The following is a 23,893-nucleotide window of genomic DNA, read 5'->3' as shown; positions in this document are numbered from 1 at the left end:
GTCATTGTCAGATGCGGCTCGCGTTTTATTTACAAAATCAAAATTTACTTAATATTATTATAAAATTTAATTTTTAGGTATTAGCTTATAAAAAATAACCAAATTATATAAACATTTTGGCTAATGGTATCATTGTATGTATTTATGTGGTCCGTGAACCTATTCATGTTGGCTACCCCTGTTATATAACATTTCAAATGGAAACAAATAAATTTGTTCGGGGCTATAACCTTCCCTAGAATTTTTACCTTAGTTGCACCTATATATTATATAGTACGCTATTTTAGTTAACAGTTAGTTAATGTATAAACCTCAGAAATGCGCGGGTAAACGTGAACTGCCCACCATACTTGGGTAATATGTCAAATTATTTCTGATTTTGCCTGAGCAAACTTAATTGTAATTAACCTCATTTAGGTAAGACCGTAGCTTCTTAAATATTCTAATATTAAATATAAAAAATTATAAAATACATATTATTGTTCAAATATGATTGAATATGATAAAATACGTATAATATGAATAATATCAGGTATAATGTTTATTTTGAGTTACTTAGTGCTTACATATATGAATTGAATTGAATTTATTATAATAAATGATATAGTTATTTATTCCTTCCACTAGTCCCACCCTAAAATATTACACCCAGTGGTGTATTGGTAAATAAATTTATGAGTATATGTTGCACCTAAAATTAGTTGAATATTGAATATAGATAAACCTAAAAAATTATCTCGCTTCGCTCGAAGTATCTAAACGCTAAATATAATAGTGTTTAATAAATAATAAGCTTTATCTTTTATTACAAACATTCACTATTCACATATATATGTATTAATAATGCTTCAATTTTGAATTATGAGGGAGGTTTTGACTTAAGAATAGCAAATTGAATCTAGTTTGTATTTTTCAAAATAAACAGGAAAAATAATAAAATCAAGGAAAAACGTAATTTTTACGCAAATCCAATTTTTGACAAAATTAATTTGGTTTTTTTGTATAACTCTAAAACGAATAAGCATAGATTGAAATGTACACTAAATGTAAATAACATCATTTCTATTCACCAAAACATTTGCAAAATATTTCAATTCTTTTTAGAGCTATTGATAAACAAGAGACATTTTTGATTTTTTTTTTCTAAAAATCTCTGAAACTTACCCTACTTTATACCAAAATTTTAAAAATATATTTATCTTGAACATTTCCTTAAGGATGATTAACACAGTAAAATATTTTAGGTATACCTAAATAAAAATATTAACTTAAAATACATTAATGAAAATGATTTAATCTATTTTTGGACTAGTTGGATTCAACCATGCAAATGCCATATTCTCTAAGATATATGTAGATCCAAAATGCATATTATTATAAACAGATGAGCATGCTTTAATTATAATTGATAGTTGAATTGTTTTTTTATCATAGTATATTGTTAAATCATATATTTTGGTCAATAAATTATCATTATACTAAAGTATAAATTAGAAAATTTTATTAGAAAAATAGATAAAAAATAATAATAAATTAATTCTTATTTTTTTTTTTTTAAATAATTGATTACATGTGTTAAAATAACACTAGAGTATAGATATTAAGTTATACTTTCTTTTTTTTTTTTAATAACATACATTTAATACTATTTTTAAAGTTAAACATATCAAATTTATAAAGATCATCATTTGGTAGTGATGTAGTAAGATTTATATTATAAAATCAATGATAGTGTAGTAGTTACAACAGTGAACAGATTAATGTTTTGATCAAGAATATTGTATATTTAATTATATAATAATAATAAATTCTTAATACATAACTAACTTTTATTAGGTGTTCAGTGTTTTACTAAAGACAGTAAGTTAATAAGAATATAATTTAAATATTTTAAATAAACACAATGGCTAAACAATTAAACAGTAGAGTGACACTTAACTAATATTAAAATAAAAATTAAGATAATAGAAATACTCGTAATTAAAAAAAACTTGGTTTTTTAAAGCTATTTGTAACTATTTGATAGGTAGTTGACAAATATGTTGGCTTGAGATTGTTCAGACAATGCCCAGCTACCATCAGCATAAATATTTTGAATTTAATGAATTGAACCAACCAATTAAATGTATGTAGGATCTTCAATAATATTCAATACATATTTAAATTTATTCAAAATTCACAAGAGTTTAACAATTCTATTTGAAAAAATCAAATTATAATATAATTAATTTTAGTATTAAATATGAGAAATATCCCTAAATTATTAATAATTTAATTTAGTGTTTATATTTGTATGTATGAATAAAATTAATATATAGGTATCTATTATCTATAATTGCAATGTTCCCAAACTGTCAATAAAAATATCAATAAAATTGTATGACTTTTACTCAAGCTATAACATATCAAATAAATCATCTATATGATATAAATAAGTCACATAAGTTTATTAAGATAATACTTCTTTTGCAGGATAATTGGTTTCATTAGCTGTAATTTCATTAAAACCATATTAAACACTTTATAATAATATTATATAATACGTAATAAATTTCAATCAAAATATTATAATAAATAAAATGTATTAACCTAGATGTTATTAATTAATTTTTTGAGGTTAAAGAAGGATTCCAACGTGTATTATCATATTTTTCAAAATTCATAGCTTTAATTTTATGATTATGCGATTTGAGTGTAAGTAATTCAGTTGAAGTATAACCACTAGAATCTCTAAAAAAATATTTTGTTTAAAATCATTTTAAATATTAACTATAAATGTATTAATATATTTACTTTTCATGATACAAATGAAAACACAGAGTTACAGAGTAATATTTTGTATCTTAAATATGTTTTTTTTTTCAATAAAATTTAAAAAAAATCATTTTTTACTTTACATAACTTTTTAATTAGTTTTTATATTTTAAAATTTTGAAAATCATTAATTTAATTAATTACTTAAATAAATGTCTTACATAATTATAAATGAAGTTGTTAAACTGTAATCAATAAAATATTTTGTACATTTTATACACTTTGAATACCTATTCAAACTTTTATTGTAATAATAATAATAGGGTGAATCTTAAAAAAAATTTTTTTGAAGACATATTTATATGTAATATAATTTTAAATTTAAGTTATAAGTAGTTGAAATAGGTATCAACAGAAATTCTAAAGATTAATTAATTTATTACCTTTTCCATGAGTTTCGATTGACATACAATGTAGGTGTAGGATAATATTTTGTTAACAAACTCTAAACCTTTTATACTCAAGATATCAATAAAATGCAATAAACTATTTAAAGCATACTTAGATAATGTCCACATAGACTTTTAAAAATGTCTAGAAAAACGCATAACTCTAAAAAAAATTTAGTATTTTAAATGTAATAGGTACATGTAATTATTTAGAAAATTCGATAACTATACAGTTTATTTCAAGAAATACTTAACTTACTTGATAACAAATTCACAAGCTAAATCTGCCACAACAATGTAAAATAGGGTGAATAATTTTACTATTAGCATTCCTTTAGATTTTAAGAATTCGTTGAAAATGCTATTATGTGAGTCAATATAACTGTCTAAACTAAAGTATATGTAACGAAATACGGCATTTCTTGTACTTTAACAAACTAAAAATATATAATCATTAATCAACTAATAATATCAGATATAAATTTATATTTAATTTGATAAAAATATTCACAGCATTATTCCATTTGCAATCAATACATGAGGGATTGTAGCCAGCCTGCCAGCCATTTCAAAAATATTTTCCTTAGATAATAATATAATAGAGTTTCGCCGAATTATACACATTTTACAAAATTAACCAGATTATTTTTTTGTAAAAATATTAGAGCATCATCAAAACCTTGATAACATAATTTAGCAAGCATCTAAAAATAATTCGCAAGATTAATGAAAATAAATTAATAACTATTAAACATTTTCATTATACCTATGGTTCTGGTGGAAACATTATTCTAGCTACTTGGAAACAATTTGTTTTAGTCACTTCAAAACTATTATTTGATATCTTCAACTAAAACAAAAATAAATAGGTATATTTTATGTCTTTTTTATACATTTTATGCTGATTATTGATTACTTTTTTATCAATTCCAAATAAGTATATTTATAGTATCAATTTATCCATATCTATTTATAAATGGATGGTTTCAATAAAATTTATATCAAAAGATTTATTGAAACTCGCAAGCATACGCATAGCTCACACCTACGTGCGAATTTAGTTTTTAGCTCACAAAGTTAGCATATTACTTTGTTTATTTAAATAATTATAGATTATACTAGCTGCCCGGCCACGCGTTGCTGTGGCTAAATGTTCTTACACTTGATATTAAGCAGACAGTCTTAAACTTTTAAACGTTAATATCTAATTTTTTAAATTATAAATACTTTTAATTTTTCAATTTAATTTAACACCAAGCGGTGCACAATGCTTTTGGTTAACCTGTCTTTAGCTAACACAAATAGATTCGACGGTTTCCCAACACGTGAACACGCAACATATAGTTGCCCATGAGAAAAACATGGATTTTCCAAATCTAAACCACAAATGGACATTGTTTGACCTTGAGATTTATTTATAGACATGGTGAAAGCTAAACGAATTGGAAACTGTAGCCTTTTGAAGGGTATGGTAGAATCTGATGGTATCATCGGAATACGTGGCAGCAGGACCACTTTTCCTTTAAACTTCCCAGACAAAATGGTTGTTTCAAGAATGTTTCCGGTAATCTTTTTGATGACCAAACGCGTACCGTTACATAATTGAGTTAGCTTCAAATTACGGAGGAGAATAATAGGGGAACCAATCTTTAATCGAAGATTATGTGGTGGCATTCCAGGGATATCTAATGAATTTAAAAATTCAATCGGAAAATTTACACTTTCATTTTCGTCAACAACAGTATCGATTGATTTAAATGACATCAGATCGCCTGGTAACAACTGTTGTATCTGGAAGTTAATTTCGTCAACGTCAACGTTTTTGGGTGCCAAAATCGCCCGTTGACTAAGCCATTCATAATTCAAATAATTATTCTGTATATCCGGGAATATACTCTGAATCATTTCATTTTTATCCTGAACAACAGTGCAAAAATTGTCTGGTAGTTTAATTTATTGCGTATTTGGTTGCAGTTCTATTTTACCGTTCCCAATATCTAATAGTTGTTCGGAAAATAATTGTGCTGATAGATCATTTTGCAATTATTGTACTCGCATATTTATGGTCATTCGAAGTGTTTCGACACTTCGCCATAAGAATTATTGTTTCAAACATGCATTAATCTCATCCGCGAAAGTAGAGCGAGGTATAACCGGTAAGGTCTGCCGGAAGTCACCAGACAAAAGTAAGATAGCACCACCGAAAAGTTTATTATTGCTGTTTAAATCTTGCATAGTTCTGTTTAGTGCTTCAAGTGAATATTTGTGTGCCATTGTGCACTCATCTCAAATTATTATAGAACTCTTCCGCAACATTGCAGCTATTCCACTATTCTTTTTGATGTTACACATTGCATCTGGTTTATTATGAACGTCGTTTATTATGCAGCTTGAATGTTGAATGTGCTGTTCGCCCACCATCCAGTAAAATAATAAATTAAAATAAATTTGAAGAAATTTCGGATTGTTATCAGGCATTGGCATCAGTGATCCGATTTTATGGTACACCTGGCCTTGAATTTTGAATGTAGTTTCAAAATTACGTCCATCGGATGCACGATCGCAAATTTTAGTTGCCCCAAATGACGTCATTTGGAAGCAAGAATTAAATTTGTGTATCTTACGCAAAAATAATTTGGAATCATCAGAATTGCCAGTAAGAAGGGATAATAAAGGCTCCGGCGGAGCGGGTAGAGGTGACAGCACAACTTTTCCTGATGCGCAGCACATGCCGGCAGCTTCATTCCGAAATTTCAATGCCTGACAATATTGACATACTTTATCCATTCCACCGATAGCAATCATTGAATGCGCTGAGTAGTTAATATCTGGTGCATAATCAAAGGCAAGCCGAACGAATGATGCACGTGTTAATGAGCGGCTGATCCGTTGCCTTTGTCGATCTCTTTCTCGTACTGTAGCTATGTTTCGTTCTCGTGCCGCTCTCGTTCTCGTAATATTCTGTTGCAGACGTTCGTCACGCTGTTCTTGAGATTCTCGTGCACGACTTTCTGCAGTCCTAATTCTTTGAGCTGCATTTCTTGTTTCCATTTGTTCTGGTAATTGCTGAGCTCTTTCAACACGTTTGCGTCGTGACCCTTTGCTGCTCGCGTTGTTGAAGTTAGATTTTTTCGGTGGCATGTTATCATAGCACATAAATAAATAAATAAATAAAATAAAATAAAATAAATTGAAATTATTGTGGCCATGGTAACGTAACTTTTATAATATTTTTTTTTTTCGATTTTTATCGATATTAATCGATTTCAAGCCCTGCTATTATCGATTTTTGTATTATTATTTATATTTTATTTTTATCTGCTAGAGGGTGCCACCGGTGTAACTCGGTTTTTGTCTCTAAATCTCTAACTCACAGGAGTTAGGTCCATACCCTATATCCTGTCTTTTAAGTTGGACCAAATTACACGCGGTGTAAAAATTTCATCAGAATCGGTTAAGTGGTTTAGGAGTCCATTGAGGACAAACATTGTGACATGAGATTTATATATATTAAGATTATTATAATTAATATAAATATTACATATTAAAACGCTTACAAATGTATTAAGACAATTATAAATAATGATAAATTTAACTCGAGCGAAGTCAAATAATGCAGTTAATTTTTAATAATAATTAACTATCTGTCTACCTACCAAATTATAAGAAATGAGTAGCTATTCATGAAACATAACTTATTAGTTTTAGATGCAAGGCCATACCTAGAACAAATTTTCCAAGGAGGCGATACAAATATTAGTAAGTGGTGTATAAAATAACGAATAATTTTTAAATGCTTTAAAGCAATTAAACACATATATTTTAAGCACCCATAAATTACTAAGATATTTAATAACTAATTAAATACGCATGATACATAATATGAAATAAAATTCAATTTTAAAGCACAAATTTTAAATTTCTATTTTTTTTTTTTTCGTAAAACAGTCAGTTATTTATTCAAGATCAATATGAATATTTCTATTTACTCTATAAGTAATTCTAAATTGGTTAGTTTATATTCAGTGATAGTATTTCGCAAATCGTTCTTAATTCTTTTTAGAAAAGAAAATGTCTTTTCGGTGGTTAAATCCCCTCTAATTACGGCCCTGCTGATGATGTAGATATATTTAATTAATTTTCCAACTAAGATAATTACAGAGAAATACAAACTGTAGTTCGTGGGATAAGCTATTAAAAGTTGTATACTCGTAAGTAAGTACTTTACCAGACTACTAATATCTATGTATGGGTAAGTAATTTATTGAATGTAAAATATAACTAAATAAAATAAAAATCTGACTTACTAAATACTTTTGAATAGGATTGCCACAAGGAAAAATATCAGTAAGACTACTAAATAGTGAAATAGTTATAGTATTCTTATCAAGTATAGGTAAATTATCAATAAATCCACCGTCAATATACCTGTATTTACCAACTAAAGGTGACACAAATCCAGAAAATACTGGAATAAAAGCACTAGCTAATAATACCTGAAAAATAAAATGTATCCTTTAAGATATTTTAATTTGCAGTTTAAAATTATCTATTTATTCAAATTTAAGACTAGTTACAACATATCCTATATACTATATAGTAATGCTATAATAACTAGTAATCACAGTCGATGATAGTCGTTAAGCACAGGTCTGAGGTCATAGGTAAATAATTTATATTGGTTATACTTGAAAGTTAGGGTAAAAATAAATAATAACTTTACTAAATAGGTAAGTGGTAGGTGTTGACAAGTATATATATGGCATCTAAAAATATAATACATTTTTATTTATTTAAAGTTTAGATGAGCGACATAGAATAGCATATAGATAGCAGACAGAGGTACTACACCTAACCTAACCTAAAGGTTGGTCTACTAGATACTATTGTTGACTGTTATTTGATCTCTACTCAACAAAACTTAAAATATTAAACACCTACTCGTACTTATAAGATATAACTAAGTAACTATTTATTCAATACATTAAAATTCTCAGAAAAATATTCTGCTTTAGAATATTAAATAAAATATGTCGTCATTCGAAAAATAATTTAAAAATGACAACCAATATATTTTGTTTTTATGTAAAGACTTTAAATTATTTATTCAAGAAAAAAATACTCCATTAAAATGTAGTATAAATCTTACTTAGGCAAACGTTACTTTGCCATTAGATCTAGTAGATCTAGAACAAAACTTTGTAATATTTCCCCAATCTTAGCCGGTGTCTCTTAAGCATATGTGGATATTTAATTGAATTTTAGGAAAGGCTTAAATCTTTCATTACATTGTTACAAAATAGGTACCTTTTTAATATTTTGAAAATGTGCATAATTTTGGGGGGGCTTTCGATGTTTTGGGGGGGATAATCCCCCAAGCACTCCTCAATCACCATCTATGATCCTAAGGTGTAATAGCATCCCCATAAATTTTCTATGTATACTCAACAGACTCAAATATCTGAATATGCTGCAACAAAGTAATTTTCTATGTTAACACTGAGTCGTCACTGACCTTACTATAATCTTAACATTTCCAGTCACCTCAATAATTTATCATACTACACTACTAGCGCATTAAAATCAGTTTAAATAAATTTGTTCTCATTAATTTTACTTTCCTTCATAGTCAACCTTCATCTGTATACTTTAAAAACGAACCTATACCAAACTCGGACAACACTAAGATCAGTAAGGTCTCACTTTTGATAAATGGTTAACGAGGGCCAAACACATATCCACTTGATAAAATTAAGATACCTACAAATTTACAATCTATTACTTAAACCCATATGATTAAATGGTATTTAGTTCTAGAGCTCTGCGATAAAAATAATGTAAAAAATATATTTATCTTCTAATCAAAAATGTTACGACTTTATAAACTGAAGAAAAACAAACGTAAATACAAGGGGGCAGGTGGAAGCGATGCTCCCCAAATGTCGCAAAAAAAATTAAATTATTATAATAATACCTATGTCAAACAATGATAAAAATTATTATTTTTTTATTTTTTATTATAGTTTAAATTGTTGTTTCGTAAATAGTTTTATTTATAATTCGATAATTTTTAATCGCACTGACTGACTACAACGTGACTACCGTGGTCGTCGTGTCGTTGTCTCATATCGTAATAAAATTGCCTACATTTTTATGCTTATTGTCATAAATATTTTCATTCGGTATCATATTATACAAAGCCACTCAGACCAGGACCGGGTCACTGTGGTACGGTTCTACAGCACACCTTCAATTTTGTAGTAAAATACTCGAGTTTTTTTAAATAATAAATGAGTAAAAATAAAAAAAGGTCTTTTTTATATTGTATCTATGGGCCATCAGCTTACTGAGAATAGTAGAACGGTGCCCGCAGGTATCCTCCCAGTCCGGGCCTGCTGAATGCTGACACTACTTACTTTTGTAAATATTCGCCATTAAATTGAAGTAAACGTCACTTCAGGTTTTCAAAAACCAAAAGAAAAATAAATTTTGTTTTATAATTAATTTATATTTTAATATATATTTAATATTTTTTTAATTGTTTTTACTAAATATTCATAAATAAAGAATGTTCTTTTCAAGGTACCTACCTAGTTTTTTTAAATTTTTAGTTGAAATGTTATTCTTTTACAATTTTAAGAATTATTTATGGTTATACTTATAATATAATAAAATTATTGAATTTTATATATTATATCATGCCCCTCTTAATAATTACTCTGGAGCAGCGTTTAACAAAAAAATACAAACCCACGTCAAAGTGTCATCGCTGGATGGTTCTTCACTCACGTAGGTACACAAACTACTAAAATATAATTTCTTATGTTTATTGTACTAAAAATGTTTACAGATTGTACAATTTTCTAAATAAAAATGGTAAAAAAAAAAGTAAAAAAGCGGGTAAGTGGGTACCGCTCTGTTGTACATTAGGGGGTGGGGTGAACATCGGACTAGGGTAGATTAAATATGAATGCAATGATAGGTATCATTGTATACGAAAAACGATTCTGAACGGAGATGATTTGTCAGTCTAGAATATATATATTTAAATATTGTCATATATTCTTTTTTAAAACATATATTTTATTTTTCAATTAGGACACATTTGTAAAAATCATGGTTAATCAATTTTTCCAAAAACATTGCATTCAGTTATCATAATTCATAATACCTTAATATATTATCATAGATATACTTGGTATACCAAAAGAATGATTGTAGATATCTTATTACACAAAAAGAAATACCATAATATCACAGAACAATATAATAATATATCTAGTTCGTAACCAAAATAATCATTTCGTATAATACATATAGGTTATTATTATATACATTTTATTATTTTACTGTAGGATTATTATATATATTATAATCTGTGATACAATCAATGTGAAAATTTAAAATTTTAAAATTTCCGTGGTTTATGTTTTAATCGCTCGCGAATACACCAAAATTTAATTCTTTTATAATTATTGTAAGCTAAATTTATGGAAAATCTTGTATTAAATTTTCAACTCTTAGCTAATTATACAAAAATTTTTATGAATTACACCTACTATTTAGTTTGCAAATTCATGGTTTTGATGAATTTTTGTCAATATTTGAACTTCAAATGATAATAAAAAAAAATTATGCCTATATATTCTTAAAATGTTTTGATCACTATAAGAATAACTTATGAGGAACTTTGTATTACATTTTCAAGTATTTTGATTGGGCCAAAAAAATTTTATCGACACTTCAAAAAAAAATTTTCAGAAAAATTGAAAATTTCAGTTGTCTATAAATAGCTCAAAAAAAGTCAAAATATTTTGAAAATAAAATCATGTTAAGAAAATGCCAATCTAAATAACTGGTAAAATTTTCAAGTATCTACGACTTATACTTTTTGAATATTAACAAATATTTAAAAATCATTTGAGAATAAATCGTTATTGTTACGCTATTTCGTAAAAATTTAAAATTTAAACGCCCTTAAAATTGTTCCTATAATGATGCTTCGACTTTTTACTATAGCTACTTGAAGGAAAACTTAGGGAAAACATAGTGAGTATTTTTAATTCTTAGTTATAAACACAAAAAATTTTATGATTTTTTAACTTACAAATTACTTACAAATTTTCGCGTTTTCGATAGATTTCGTAAATATTTGAACTATAAACGTTTATAAAAAAAATTGTGACTAACGATTTTTAATTTTTTTTAGCTACAATAAGAACAAATCATAAGGAACCTTGCATTAAATTTTCAACATTTTTTTGTCGACATTTCAAAAAAAATTCTCATATTAATCGATAATTTCAGTGATCTATAAATAATTCAAAAAAAGTCAAAATGTTTTGAAAATTAAACTGTATATAGATAACACTAACATAAACATTTGGTGAAAATTTCAAATATTTACAGTGATTAGTTTTTGAATTACAGCCATATAAAAAAAATCGATTTGGTCAAAAACTGGTTTTACGTAAAAATTCCCGTTTTTCCGTCATTTTTTTTTTTTTTTTGGAAAAACTTTGCCATCGAAAACCACCCCCGAAGTTTGAAATTGAAGCATTATTTCGACTACTTATCCTGTACACAGACACAAAAAAAAAACACACATCATTGTAAAATCAATATACATTCATCACTCCGTTCAGAATCTAAAACGTTAATACTATTCGATTGATGATCGAAAAAAAATGCTTCTTTAATTTAAAAAGTATCATTTATCTTAGATACTTATCTAAGGAAAATGTAATAAATTTAAATTTCTTACTTGTATTACTTCTTCCTTACAAGAAAATTGAGACATGATGATATTTTTACCGTCTTGCACTCTTGTTAGTGATATAAATAATTTACCACTTACTCGTTTATGCGCATCATCAGGTAAATCCTACAAAGAAATAAAACTATAATATATCTAATTTATATTATAACAAAATATTTAAAAAAAAAGAAAGTTATTTAACCTTATTTAGACGATTATATAAATGTTCTGTTGTGTTCATAGATGGACTAAATGGACCTAATGTTTTTGATCTTGATTCTTTTACAATATCTAACATTTAAATAGTCATCAATTCTAAAAATAGAAACACTTAGTTTAGTATATGGATTACTACTGATACATTACCCAAAGGGTAAATTGTGAGCATAATATTGTATGTAAAAGTAAAAGATCTTAAAAGTATCTGTTTGCATAGGTGGAGTACTTGTTCCCCCCGTGGAAAAATAATATAATCTTATAATAAGTATTACCATTAGATATATGTAGATATAATCTAATTACCTAAAATGCATATAAATTATTATTATTTTTATCACTATAGAGATATGAATAATATAATATATATAATATATATAGCTATAAATTTGCCGGTGTTGCCGACGCCAGTGGACGGCTTCTCCACTCAAATCCCTCTGTTATATTTTATTTTCTCTTTCTAACCATCTATTATACTTATTATACTAAATATTGTATAGATTGTATAAGTCAAATAAACACAAAAAAAAGTTATAAATAGTATACGTATATATATATATATATAGTTGTATTTACTGGTGCAACGCGATTGCGAACGCAATTAATTGTTTTACCTTTTTCATAACATGATTGTAAACGAATATCGCTTAACAAAAAATTTGTTTTTTAGCTGAAAAACGAACGATTGCAAACGTTTTTATGGGCTACGTTGCCAATTTTATAATTTCTGATTATGGGTTATTTTGTTAAGGAATTTAATTAAATTCCTCCATAAAATTGAATCAATGGGCACCCATGTCTGTATAGCTAAGTATAATTTACATATTCTGAAACAATAAATTATGAGGCGTATTATTCTTAAAAGATTCAGCGCGGCTGCTAGAAGATAATGATTAAAGTAACTTTATGAGCTTTTAAAAATGTATCTATTTAGTACTCAAACTAATAATAACTCATAACTCAAATAAAAAAGTCATAGGTGATAGGTAATACAATATATAATATTTTACAGGGTAGGATCCAAGAGGGTGTGCTTACCATTTAATTAAACAAGATATCATTAAGTCAAGCTATTTTATCTGATGACCTTTTTTTTTACTGTCTATGCCCCCCTCCCCATGGAAAATTTCTGGGTTCGCCATTGATATTTTATCTGTTTATGTTGAACATACTCGTCGTTTCTGCACTAAAAATAACAATTACTAATATTAAAAAAAGTAGGTAATCGCTCTGCTGTACAGTATTTATAGATGATTAAGTATCCCATACGAAAAACGTATCTAACGGTCTGTTAGCCATTAACCAATATTAGGTTCCAAAAACATACGTCATTACTCATTTTAAAATCAATATATTTATCACTTCAGTACTCCACTCATAGAATTTATAATGGGTAATCAAATAAAATAATTTTTATAGGGGAAATTTGAAGTGTTAAAAAGCAACATCAAAGGTGATAATTTGGGACAGTTGATTAAGAGATGAGGACATAAAAATTTTATATTATAAATAATATAAATAATTACTAACGTAAAATTATTATAGTAAATTAGTATCATAATAAATTCATAATTCATAGTTCATATTTTAATACATAGCTTAATTTAGTAGTTGGCTGTATCGATTAGGGTTATAATTAAAAGTAAAATATTAAATTAATGAAAATATTCAAAAACTTACCAAGAGGTATGTCACAAAGTAGACAATATGCAGAAATGGCATCTGCAGACAAGTCACAAATATTATTTTCCAAAAGGTATGGTGCATAAGTCTTTAAACACGATGCCACCCAAATGTGATATATGCCTAAAAATCCGCATCCAGAAAACGATACATTCATAGTTTGTTTGTTATATTAAGAAAGTATAAGAAGTTATTTTGTATATTGATTAGTAAACCTTTAATTTTATGTTATATTAATATGTACACAATTTTAAGATTTTTAAACAAAAATTGGACAAGAACTTACACAATTTAATGACTGTTAATTATACGAATTACAAAAAACTATCGACCATATTTCATACATTACTGATTAACAATTAGGTAACGAAAGACATTTTCCCATATCATATAACAATAGCTCCTCATATTATTATGCGCCTTCCAAATAACCGTCATTAATAATCACTTTATTTTTATACTGATAATTTAGGTAATTAATGAGGCGTACATTGACTACATTGTCATGATAATAGATAATACCTATTAACCTATTCACTTAAATTTATTTAATTTAGTACATTTATGCCATTTATTGATTATATATGTTTAAATATAATCATACTAATATCTACTACCATTAATGAGTTAATATTTAATAATTCCTAGACCTAAATTAGAATCTTCTAGAAATATTCACTTAATATAATATGTGTATTTGTAGACTCGAAAGTTCAGTTGGTGTAGACATTTACGGTAAACGTAAATGGTGGTTGGAGATTGGACGATGGGAAGCTCTGTTATTGTCTTCGGACAAAACTGCCAATAAGTGTGTAATGTGTGTGTGTTAAGTGAGTTAGGTTATGTTATTTTATAAAATACACACTTAATTTTACTGCTTAAAAACAGAAATTTGATTCTCGCTACTGTCTTTGAAAAAGAAATATATTACACACATATATATATATATATGTATCAATTACCTTTTATTTTGTTTAAATTTTAAGTCTGGAGTAGGTCTACTTTTATTTTATATTTCCATTTTCTTCTCCAACGCGATTGTTGAAAAATTGCATTGCAGTATTTGCTTTGCTATACTAAATTAATTTTAAAATTTTAAAACAAATACACGAATAATAATATACGTTATGTTGGTCGTCGATAAAAAACAAAAACACCAATGTTGTTTTGAAGTTCCGATGATGAATAATGATCGACCAACATTATCAGCTGATATTCGGAACAAAATAAACGAATGAGAGTAAAAATAAATTATATATAATGTCGATACCAACACTCAACGACGTGTCGACGTCGAAAATAATTCACAGAAAACAATTTAATTGACCATGTGCACTACAGAAACGAATGTGCACATCAATTATTCTATTATAACGCGGGTTGCTTGTTTCGACTTGTTTTAAATAGTTTTAATTTTTATTTTTTACTCTGTACAAATGTACACAGCAATTGTGTGCACAACTGCACCAGCACCGCTGTCCACTATATTATATAGGTAGTATACTGTATATACTATATTACTATAATACACACCGATACTAGTATGTCGCGGTCTCGCGGACAACCGCCCGGCTGACAGCTGTTGGGCCGTCGAAATAACCCAATTCAAATATTATATTATTATTTATTTTCATAATATTCTGAATTTATATTTTTAATTTTTATACTTTGAAAAATAATTTTAATAATACTACAGGTACTTAGTTGTTTTATAATGATTTAAGTTTTCAATTTTTCTTGAGTTTTGGTAGGTATTGCACATATACATATACAAGAGTCGCCACTGTATGTTGTTCTAACTTGTCATGTGAATATGTGAAATATTAACATAGAAATATAGAATAATTTATTATTATTACCTATAGTAGTATAGTATACTGCTATCGTAATTATCTTTGTTCAGTGGTGATATTTTGATACAGGTAATTTATATATTTGTTTTTATTTAATATAGATTATAGACAAAGCTTCTAAAAGATTTTTAATTTACACGTTAAGTGTCAACATTCATTACGTACCTATGACCTCAAACCTATCATTGTATCATAATATAGTAATTAAAACAAACATTTATAAAAGGTTTAAATTGATGTGTTATAAGATGATATATTATTAACTATAATTTAAATAAAATAAAGTACTAGCTACTAATAAACATCTATGAATTATGATAAACTTTGATATTTTAATGTATTGTGTTGTACATGGTACATATTATAACCAAGATTTTTTTAGGGAAGTTTTAATTTTATATTTAAATATAATTTGGGGAGGCTTAACACTTTTCTATAGTTACCCTATTTGTTATGTACCTACTTTTAATTTTAATGCTTTTAAAATAGGTAACTAATAAGGTTTTACTGAATTTGATATTTTATTTCAATACATACCTAGCTATTTTTACTCAGTAGTGCCGATCATATGGTTCAACTATGAAAATGTTATAGAGAATATAAGTGAGTAGATAATTAGGTGTAGACACCTCAGGCTTCAAACCATCATGTCTCAAAAGATTTGAAAATTTACTTATGATAAGTTGTAAAAAGAGAATTAATAAACTTTTGATTGGCCAAGGTGAGTATGGGTATACTCAAGGTGTAGTCAGGGAGGCAGGTAGTTATTTTCCCTCCTTATTCATAGTAAATAAATATATTAAATTGTAAAAGAAATGAATGCAAATTTTCTACATATAGACATGTCTTGGATTATTGGTTGCTCCCCTGATAAAATTTCTTGTTACTTTCAAGTATACTACTATATCAAAATTTGTCATAGGTATTTCAGACGACATCAGTGTCACTGCCTATACTGTTCAATAGTAAGCCATGTTATTAATTCTTTGTAGGTAATGTGTATATTTACAATATCCTTTAACCATAGTCGTTTATTAATTAGAATTCTTAAATGAGAAAATTAATCTTTCCATATTTTTAATTACTAATTTTTTGGGAAAATGTAGGGTCAAATTAACCTTAAGCATGGGTAAAATAATTTTTTATTCTTCAAGATAAGCTTCAATAAAATCCATTGAAACTTAGCTATCAACTTGAAATTTCCAGAATGAGTTATGGCAAATATTTTCCATCAATTACGTGATAGGTAGCTAACCAAGGCACTTAAAACAAAGATCCACTTATTCAAAACAAAAAAAAATTGTCAAACAACTATTTTTGTATTATTTTATACAAGAATTCGAAGTTATTTTAAATAATAAAATTCACTGTATAATTAAAATTTTTAAATTATTTATGTTATTTTAATCTATTGTTTTGAAATTATATGTCATGATGTTTTATTTATAAAATTTTGGTTTCTGTTCTAATAAGTATTCTGTGTATGCTAAACTTAAAATATTTTTTGAAATATATAAGAATTATTTATTAACAATCAGTAAATTATTATCAAAACTTTAAAGTTATTTAATTTTTGAACCCGTTTGTATTATAATATGATGATTAAATACTATAAAATATTTATAATCAATGGTAATACAATATTATTAATGTCAAGTATAATGCAGATAATAACTTAATAAATAAAAGGATGGACAAATGTTTTTAATTTTTAGTAATAAAATTAATACAAATATTTTTATAAAAACATATTGAATGGAGTCACATGTTCACTTTCAGTAAAAATAGACTGGTAGCAAATAAAAGAGTTGTCTATAAAAATTATATAATTACAATAAAATAATTCATACAAGAATTAATAGGCATTAATAAAATGAATCATTTTTCAGATATGTATTACATTGAAAAATAAAATTGTAAAAACATTTTTAACAAAAGATTTTCATTTTTAACTATCATCAACTTAGATAAGTTTTCTGTATTTTACTAATTTTAAATTGCTGTTATAAACCAATTCATAACTAAGCGTATAATTCTAAATTTCATTAAATGTATTTGGATAGGAATATATTTTATTTAGTACTCACAATGGACAAATACTCAAATAAATAAGAAAATCTTTGACATTAAATTGTCAAGGTTTTTTCCAAATTAAACTCTTTAAATAAGATAATTTAGCTTCTGGCTCAGTCATAAACATGGAATTCCATATAGATTTTTTAATCCATATTACTCTGTAACCAAGTATTTCCAAATGTCTTTGCTTCAATTTAGAAAGGCCTCTCATTTCATTATCAGTCTTCCTCAAATCTTTTTCATTCAGAAGAAGTAAAACCAACCTAGTAGAAAAAGTATTAAGTATAATGGTTTGAATTATTAAAAAAATATAATCTTACTTCTCGTTTTTATTTGCATTTTTTAACTGTATTGAATCATTTAGAATTAATTCAAAATCTAATTTATATCCATATGGAGAGAAAGAATTTGATTTTAAATAACCTTTATTTTTAATTAATTGGTTTATTTTTTTTTCTACGTCCAAATAAAAAGAACCAGTATGTTTAGGAACTAAAAAATAAATAATTAAATTAATTATTATTTGTATATTAATATTGTAATATACTTTTTTGTACCCAATGATTGGATTTCTTCACAATACTTAGTATGAAACCATGGTACATCAAATTCTGGATAATCAATACAAACAGCTCTATTTAATATCATTAATAATTGTCTTACTTTTAATGGATATGTAGCCTAAAAATATTTTTAAAAAATATGATTAAATAAAAGTGATAATTTAGTTAAAAAATATTTTAAATATTTAAATACAATTAACCTTGGCGTAACAGTTATTTAATTCATCATCTAATTTTTCTAAAAATTCAACACTAAATAAATAATCTTTTATGGATGTAGATAGACTATAAAAATAACATAAAGCAAGTGAAGCTCTCATGAAATTTAAACCAGACATTTTATATTTATCCCTAAAAATAAAAATAAATTATCAAATCAAGAGTAAATTACTAAATATAAACTTAATGTTTTTACCTATTAATGATTTCAGTCGCAAAAGGTAGAAATTCTATAAATTTTTCACTATTAACTCCATATAAAAAAAATAATGTTAATATTTTTTCTACATTTTCAGCTAATAAATATTTGTGATTTTTTATGAAATACTTCAAGCATTTGTCTAAGAGCTCAGCATCATACCAATCTGATGAAACTAAATTGTAAGTAAGTTCTTTTATACTCTTAGATGAAAAATCTTCAGATGTATAGTTTTTATACCTGTAAAATATTTTGTTATTAAACATTTTAAAACTAATATTATTTAAAAAAAATACTTTATTTACCTTTCAAGTATTTTATAAAAAAGTCTTGGTTCTCTAACATTATGTCGATGATTATATCCACGATACAAAGAATTTAGTTGATTTATATTTAAATTGGGTTCTTGATTTAGTATTTCTAAACATCTTTTATTAAGTGCAGTGCATAGCCTCACCTTAATAATAATTTAAAAATTATTGAATTATTCTAGAAGTGCGAGGGGCAAATAAAAAGTAATGCATAATTGTGAACTTTTACAAGAATGGAGAGAGACAATTGAAATTAAAAAAATATATATATACATGAAAGTACACTTCATTAACTACAAATATTTTTATTTTTCAATATAGTCACCATTTACATATATAATATATCCCTCTCAACGAGCCATAAGTTTATTTATACCATCACTGAAATATGTAGCTGATCTCTCTTTTATCTAAAACTTCACTGGTTCCTTGACATTTTTGTTGATATGAAATGAGTGCCTTTGAGGTTTCTCTTAAGTTTTGGAAAGAAGTGGAAATCACAAGGTTCCAAATCTGGTGAGTATGGTGGTTGTTGAATGACTTCTAACTTTAACTGTTTAAAAGCAATGTTGGTTGCATTTGATTTATAAGGTTGGGCATTATTATGCTGCAACAAAATGGTCTCAATTGATCCTTGAACACGACATACACACCTACTTAATTTTCTCAGTATCTCAATGTAACGGGCAAAGTTTACACTTGTCCTTATTTCCAAGTAATTTACAATATAAACTTGATTTCTATCTCAAAATACTATAAGTATAATCTTTCCTGCAGAAGGCTGAACTTTGAACATTTTGAGCTGGGGAGAAGCGACATGATGATGTTCCATACTCTACTTTTTTTCTACAGAATAATAGTGATGCACCCAACTTTGTAAACTAGTCACAATTTTTAACAAGTCAATAATTCTTTACTACTCAACTCGATTTTTTTTGTTTTCCTGCATCAACATTTTTGGTAATCAATGAGCGCAAATTTTTTGATAGCCAAGTTGCTGAATCACGAACCAACACTTTCTTGCAACATAGCAACAATATCAACAATGTGGTTTTGGGTTATTCGGCTGTCATTTTTGATAAGTTCATTCACCTTAATTCTCAATGGGTTTCATCTATAAAAGTTATAGGTCATCTATCGTAATATTTACTCAGAATATTTATTTTACTAAGTTCAGATAATTTTAGTTTTGATACCCAACGAGATACTGTGCTTCAGTTTATAGTTTCATTACCATAAACAGTTTGTAAACTATCGAATTAACATTTTTGGCAGCTTAAAATTCTATTACAGCTTGTTTAATAGTTTACATTAGATCTTTAAAATTTGGCTCCATTCTGACATGTACTAATTAGAAATAAATCAAGTGATATTCAAGCGCAATTTCCTAGTTATAAACGATAACAATAACTATATTTTAAATTTTTTTTTTTGTACAATCTGTTAATATCAGTTTTTATATAAGAACAAGTGATGTTAAGTAAACATAAAATAATAAATATAATAAATTATCGTTTTAGAAACCAGGGATTTGCGGGGGGGAGAAGTCATCCATCAATAAAACTTTGTGATATGAACATAAAAAAAATTAATTATTTAATAGATCATAACACCGCGTTTGTTTTAAGCGCGTTCTAAGATCACCACTCACTAGGAATGGTGGAAACAGAAATTTCTGAGATTAGGGAGTTAATAGTTATGATGATTGAGTAAGTTCAAATGAAAGGGCTTGTAAGAGATTTAAACAACATTAAACATCTATTTGAAGTCATTATCGGCGATTGTGCATTACTTATCATTCACCCATCATATAAATATATATAGTAATTTAAAATTAAAATTGATTATATAAAACATAAGTAATTATGTTTTTGAAAAACAATAATATATTCAATTTTCTTAAAATAATGTAGCATAATTATGACGTATATACATATGAACTATATAAACTGCTTTAAAATGTAAAATGAATGTACCAATTGCCATCAATAAATTGCAGGTTTATGTACTAAATGCATCCATTGTAATTATTGTAAAATTTCAGGTTATCAATTGTAATTATGTTATAACTGTGGGTTATAATATTAATCATGAAATTGAATAACTTATTGATTTAGTAGTAAGTTATACATCAACAATAAATAATAATACACAGAACATTTTTAAAGAACAATTATTAGTTTAAGTCTAAATTAAAAAAAAAAAACGGTTTTTAGAAGATTATTTTTCTGAGTTCAGAAATGATTGAAGCCAAGTATATTTTTGTAAGAAAAATTCTGAAATCTATGACATTTGGGATGAAAGGGAATAAATATAAACATTTATTACCTTTGCTTCAAATATTGACAATATCCAATAGCCACCAACAACTAATGAAATACCATGAAAGTTAAATATTATGTTCCTGAAAGTAGGAAAAAAAATCAATTAAGAACAAATTTTAATCTTGAATTATACTTATTATAAAATAATGTTTTAATTATTACACTTAAAACTTTTATTTATTTTAGTATTTTAGTATATTAATTAATAATATTATTTTTGATTCCTAACAGAAAGAATATATTGAATGCAATTGGTACAAAAAGAGGTATTTAATTAATACTACATATTAAAATAAAATAAATAAACATTACTTACATATTGATCTAAGAATATTGGTAATGATGTTTTATTCTTTCGGTTTATAAATGCTGTATTCAGACCTCTACTAATAATGTAGCAATCATAAATATTATATTGACCAACAGTATCTAATACTTTTTTAACCATTACTTCAGGCACTTCATACCCAATATTTTTACTAGGATAACTTATAAAAAATGAAAATATTTTACTAAATTTGGATGGAATTATCGATGATATCCCTTGATCTAATTCTTCATTTAACCAATTGATCATTTGATTTTCAAATTTATAATATCTGTATGTTCCAGACATATTGTTATTAAAGTTCATGTATCTATAAAAAAAAAAAAAAAATAACAAATTTTCTAAACTAACAAAACATAAAAACAATAATAATAATAATAATTAATTCCTCTACTCATTTCAATCTTATCATGCCACTAAGGTATGCAAATTAAATATGTTAACCTGTTACATATTCGTAATAGCTTATGATGTTCACGAATTGAAGATTTCCCAGATATGAGCCAATCCAATACACTTGACCAATATGCATTACAAATTTGTATATCAGATGTTTTTAGATTTCTAATAATATTAAACAGGGGTCCAATACATAATTGAGAAAAACTATTGTGTGACAAAAATTGTTTTCTTATTAAGGATTCTATATGTTTTCGTTGTGATGCAGATGAAGATGGTACTATACAAGATAACAATCGAAGTACAGTAATATCAGTATCAACATCTGTTTTAGATAGCCATTTAGATGTTTCGTTGTGTATTTCCTCAAATAACTGATATGGTTCTGATTGTTTTATGATAATCTTAAACAAATAATAATCATTAATTTCAAAAATAACTAAAAAGCAATTTTAGATAAAAATGTAAACTAGGTATACCATTTGTAGCTGTATCATATCATAAAGTGTTACATGTCTAATAGCCCCTTGTAAATTTAGCAACAAAGATCTAGAAAGATTAATGTTTTGATTAATCCAGTAAGGACTATTTATAAGCCTTAGCACTTTCACTATACATTTAATTTTATCATTGTGTTGAGGTTTGTTCAACAAATTGCGTTCAATTAATGTAACAAAATCATCCATGATAGATTTGTTTAAAAACCATGGCAAATTGAATAAACACATAGAAATATGTTTAATATCTTCATAAGTGTTACATAAATCTAAGACAACAAATGATAAGTTATAAATAAAATTAAATAATATTTTTTAAAGTTAGTAAATATATTTAAATTACTTATTTTTTTTAAAATTATTGGCCAAATGTCTTTTAGAATATACAGACCCACAAGATCTCTATGACTTACAATTGTTACTGTAAATCTGGATAGTATGCAAGATTCTATTTCTTCTACAGGAGTACTCAATAATATTTTTTGTAGTCTATGTGACAGTTTAGTACTTACTGTACTATTAATATCAACTCCTATTTTATGTAAACACAATAAGCTGTAAGATAAGCATTGGATGTTCATGAACTCATAATGTTCTTCCATTAAATTCATCAAGTTCAAAAAATCATTATTTGTTAAAATGTTTTCAAAACTATCCTCAGGAGTGATAAAAGAATTAAAATTTTTTTCAAACATGCACACTCTATAATATATTATTTGAAGTTCTCTAACCATTGCTATAGCCATAGAGATATTTTTCCAATTCAATTGATCATTGTTGTTTTGCAATAGATCAAAAATATTTTGTAAAGATTTACATTCATTTATTTTTATTGCTAGTATATCATTATCATCTTGTAATATAATGTTTTTAATGTCTCGTTTTTGTTCAATATCCTCAGAATCACTATCAGTTTCATCTCCTCTAAAATAATGAAAACAATATTTCCTATGAAATTGTTGAAACGGAAATACTAATTTTAAGGGATTTATTTCATAAAATTTAGTATAAACAGCATTATAATTTTTGGTTTTATATCTTGTTGTCATTTGAATAATTTTGGTAGTTATTTTTAAATTTGTACCAAATAGTTTAAATAATGCCATTTTCCTATTAAAGAAAAAAAAATTAACAAAATATATTCAATATCACAATGTATAAAGGTTGTTTTTTTTTTTATTGCAAACACAATGTAAATTTAAAATATAATTAATTTTTTTAATACAAATCAATTTTTAAAGTGAACATATTTTTAAAGCATAAT

General features: G+C 26.0%; 1 protein-coding gene and 1 pseudogene across 1 annotated transcript; both read right to left on the bottom strand.

Moving 5' to 3' along the window:
- Positions 1 to 2,449: 2,449 nt before the first annotated feature.
- LOC112599180 lies at positions 2,450 to 14,017 on the bottom strand (annotated as a pseudogene).
- Positions 14,018 to 17,767: 3,750 nt separating this feature from the next.
- Positions 17,768 to 23,735, bottom strand: LOC112599006 (FAST kinase domain-containing protein 1, mitochondrial). The gene is made up of 10 exons (XM_025345702.1): positions 22,973 to 23,735; positions 22,612 to 22,898; positions 22,178 to 22,536; positions 21,722 to 22,043; positions 19,076 to 19,227; positions 18,768 to 19,010; positions 18,553 to 18,703; positions 18,347 to 18,470; positions 18,110 to 18,281; positions 17,768 to 18,052 (listed from the first exon to the last, which is right to left on the bottom strand). Exons 1-10 carry the CDS (start codon positions 23,733 to 23,735, stop codon positions 17,848 to 17,850), a joined length of 2,778 nt encoding a protein of 925 aa, XP_025201487.1. The 3' UTR covers positions 17,768 to 17,847.
- Positions 23,736 to 23,893: the final 158 nt, after the last annotated feature.

Source organism: Melanaphis sacchari, unplaced genomic scaffold (genome assembly GCF_002803265.2).
Source record: "Melanaphis sacchari strain LSU unplaced genomic scaffold, SCAv2.0 Contig4_pilon_pilon, whole genome shotgun sequence".
In the NCBI taxonomy this organism is placed as follows: Eukaryota; Metazoa; Arthropoda; class Insecta; order Hemiptera; family Aphididae; genus Melanaphis; species Melanaphis sacchari.
The sequence above is the reverse complement of the archived record's forward strand: the minus strand, read 5'-3'. Positions and strand labels throughout refer to the sequence as shown.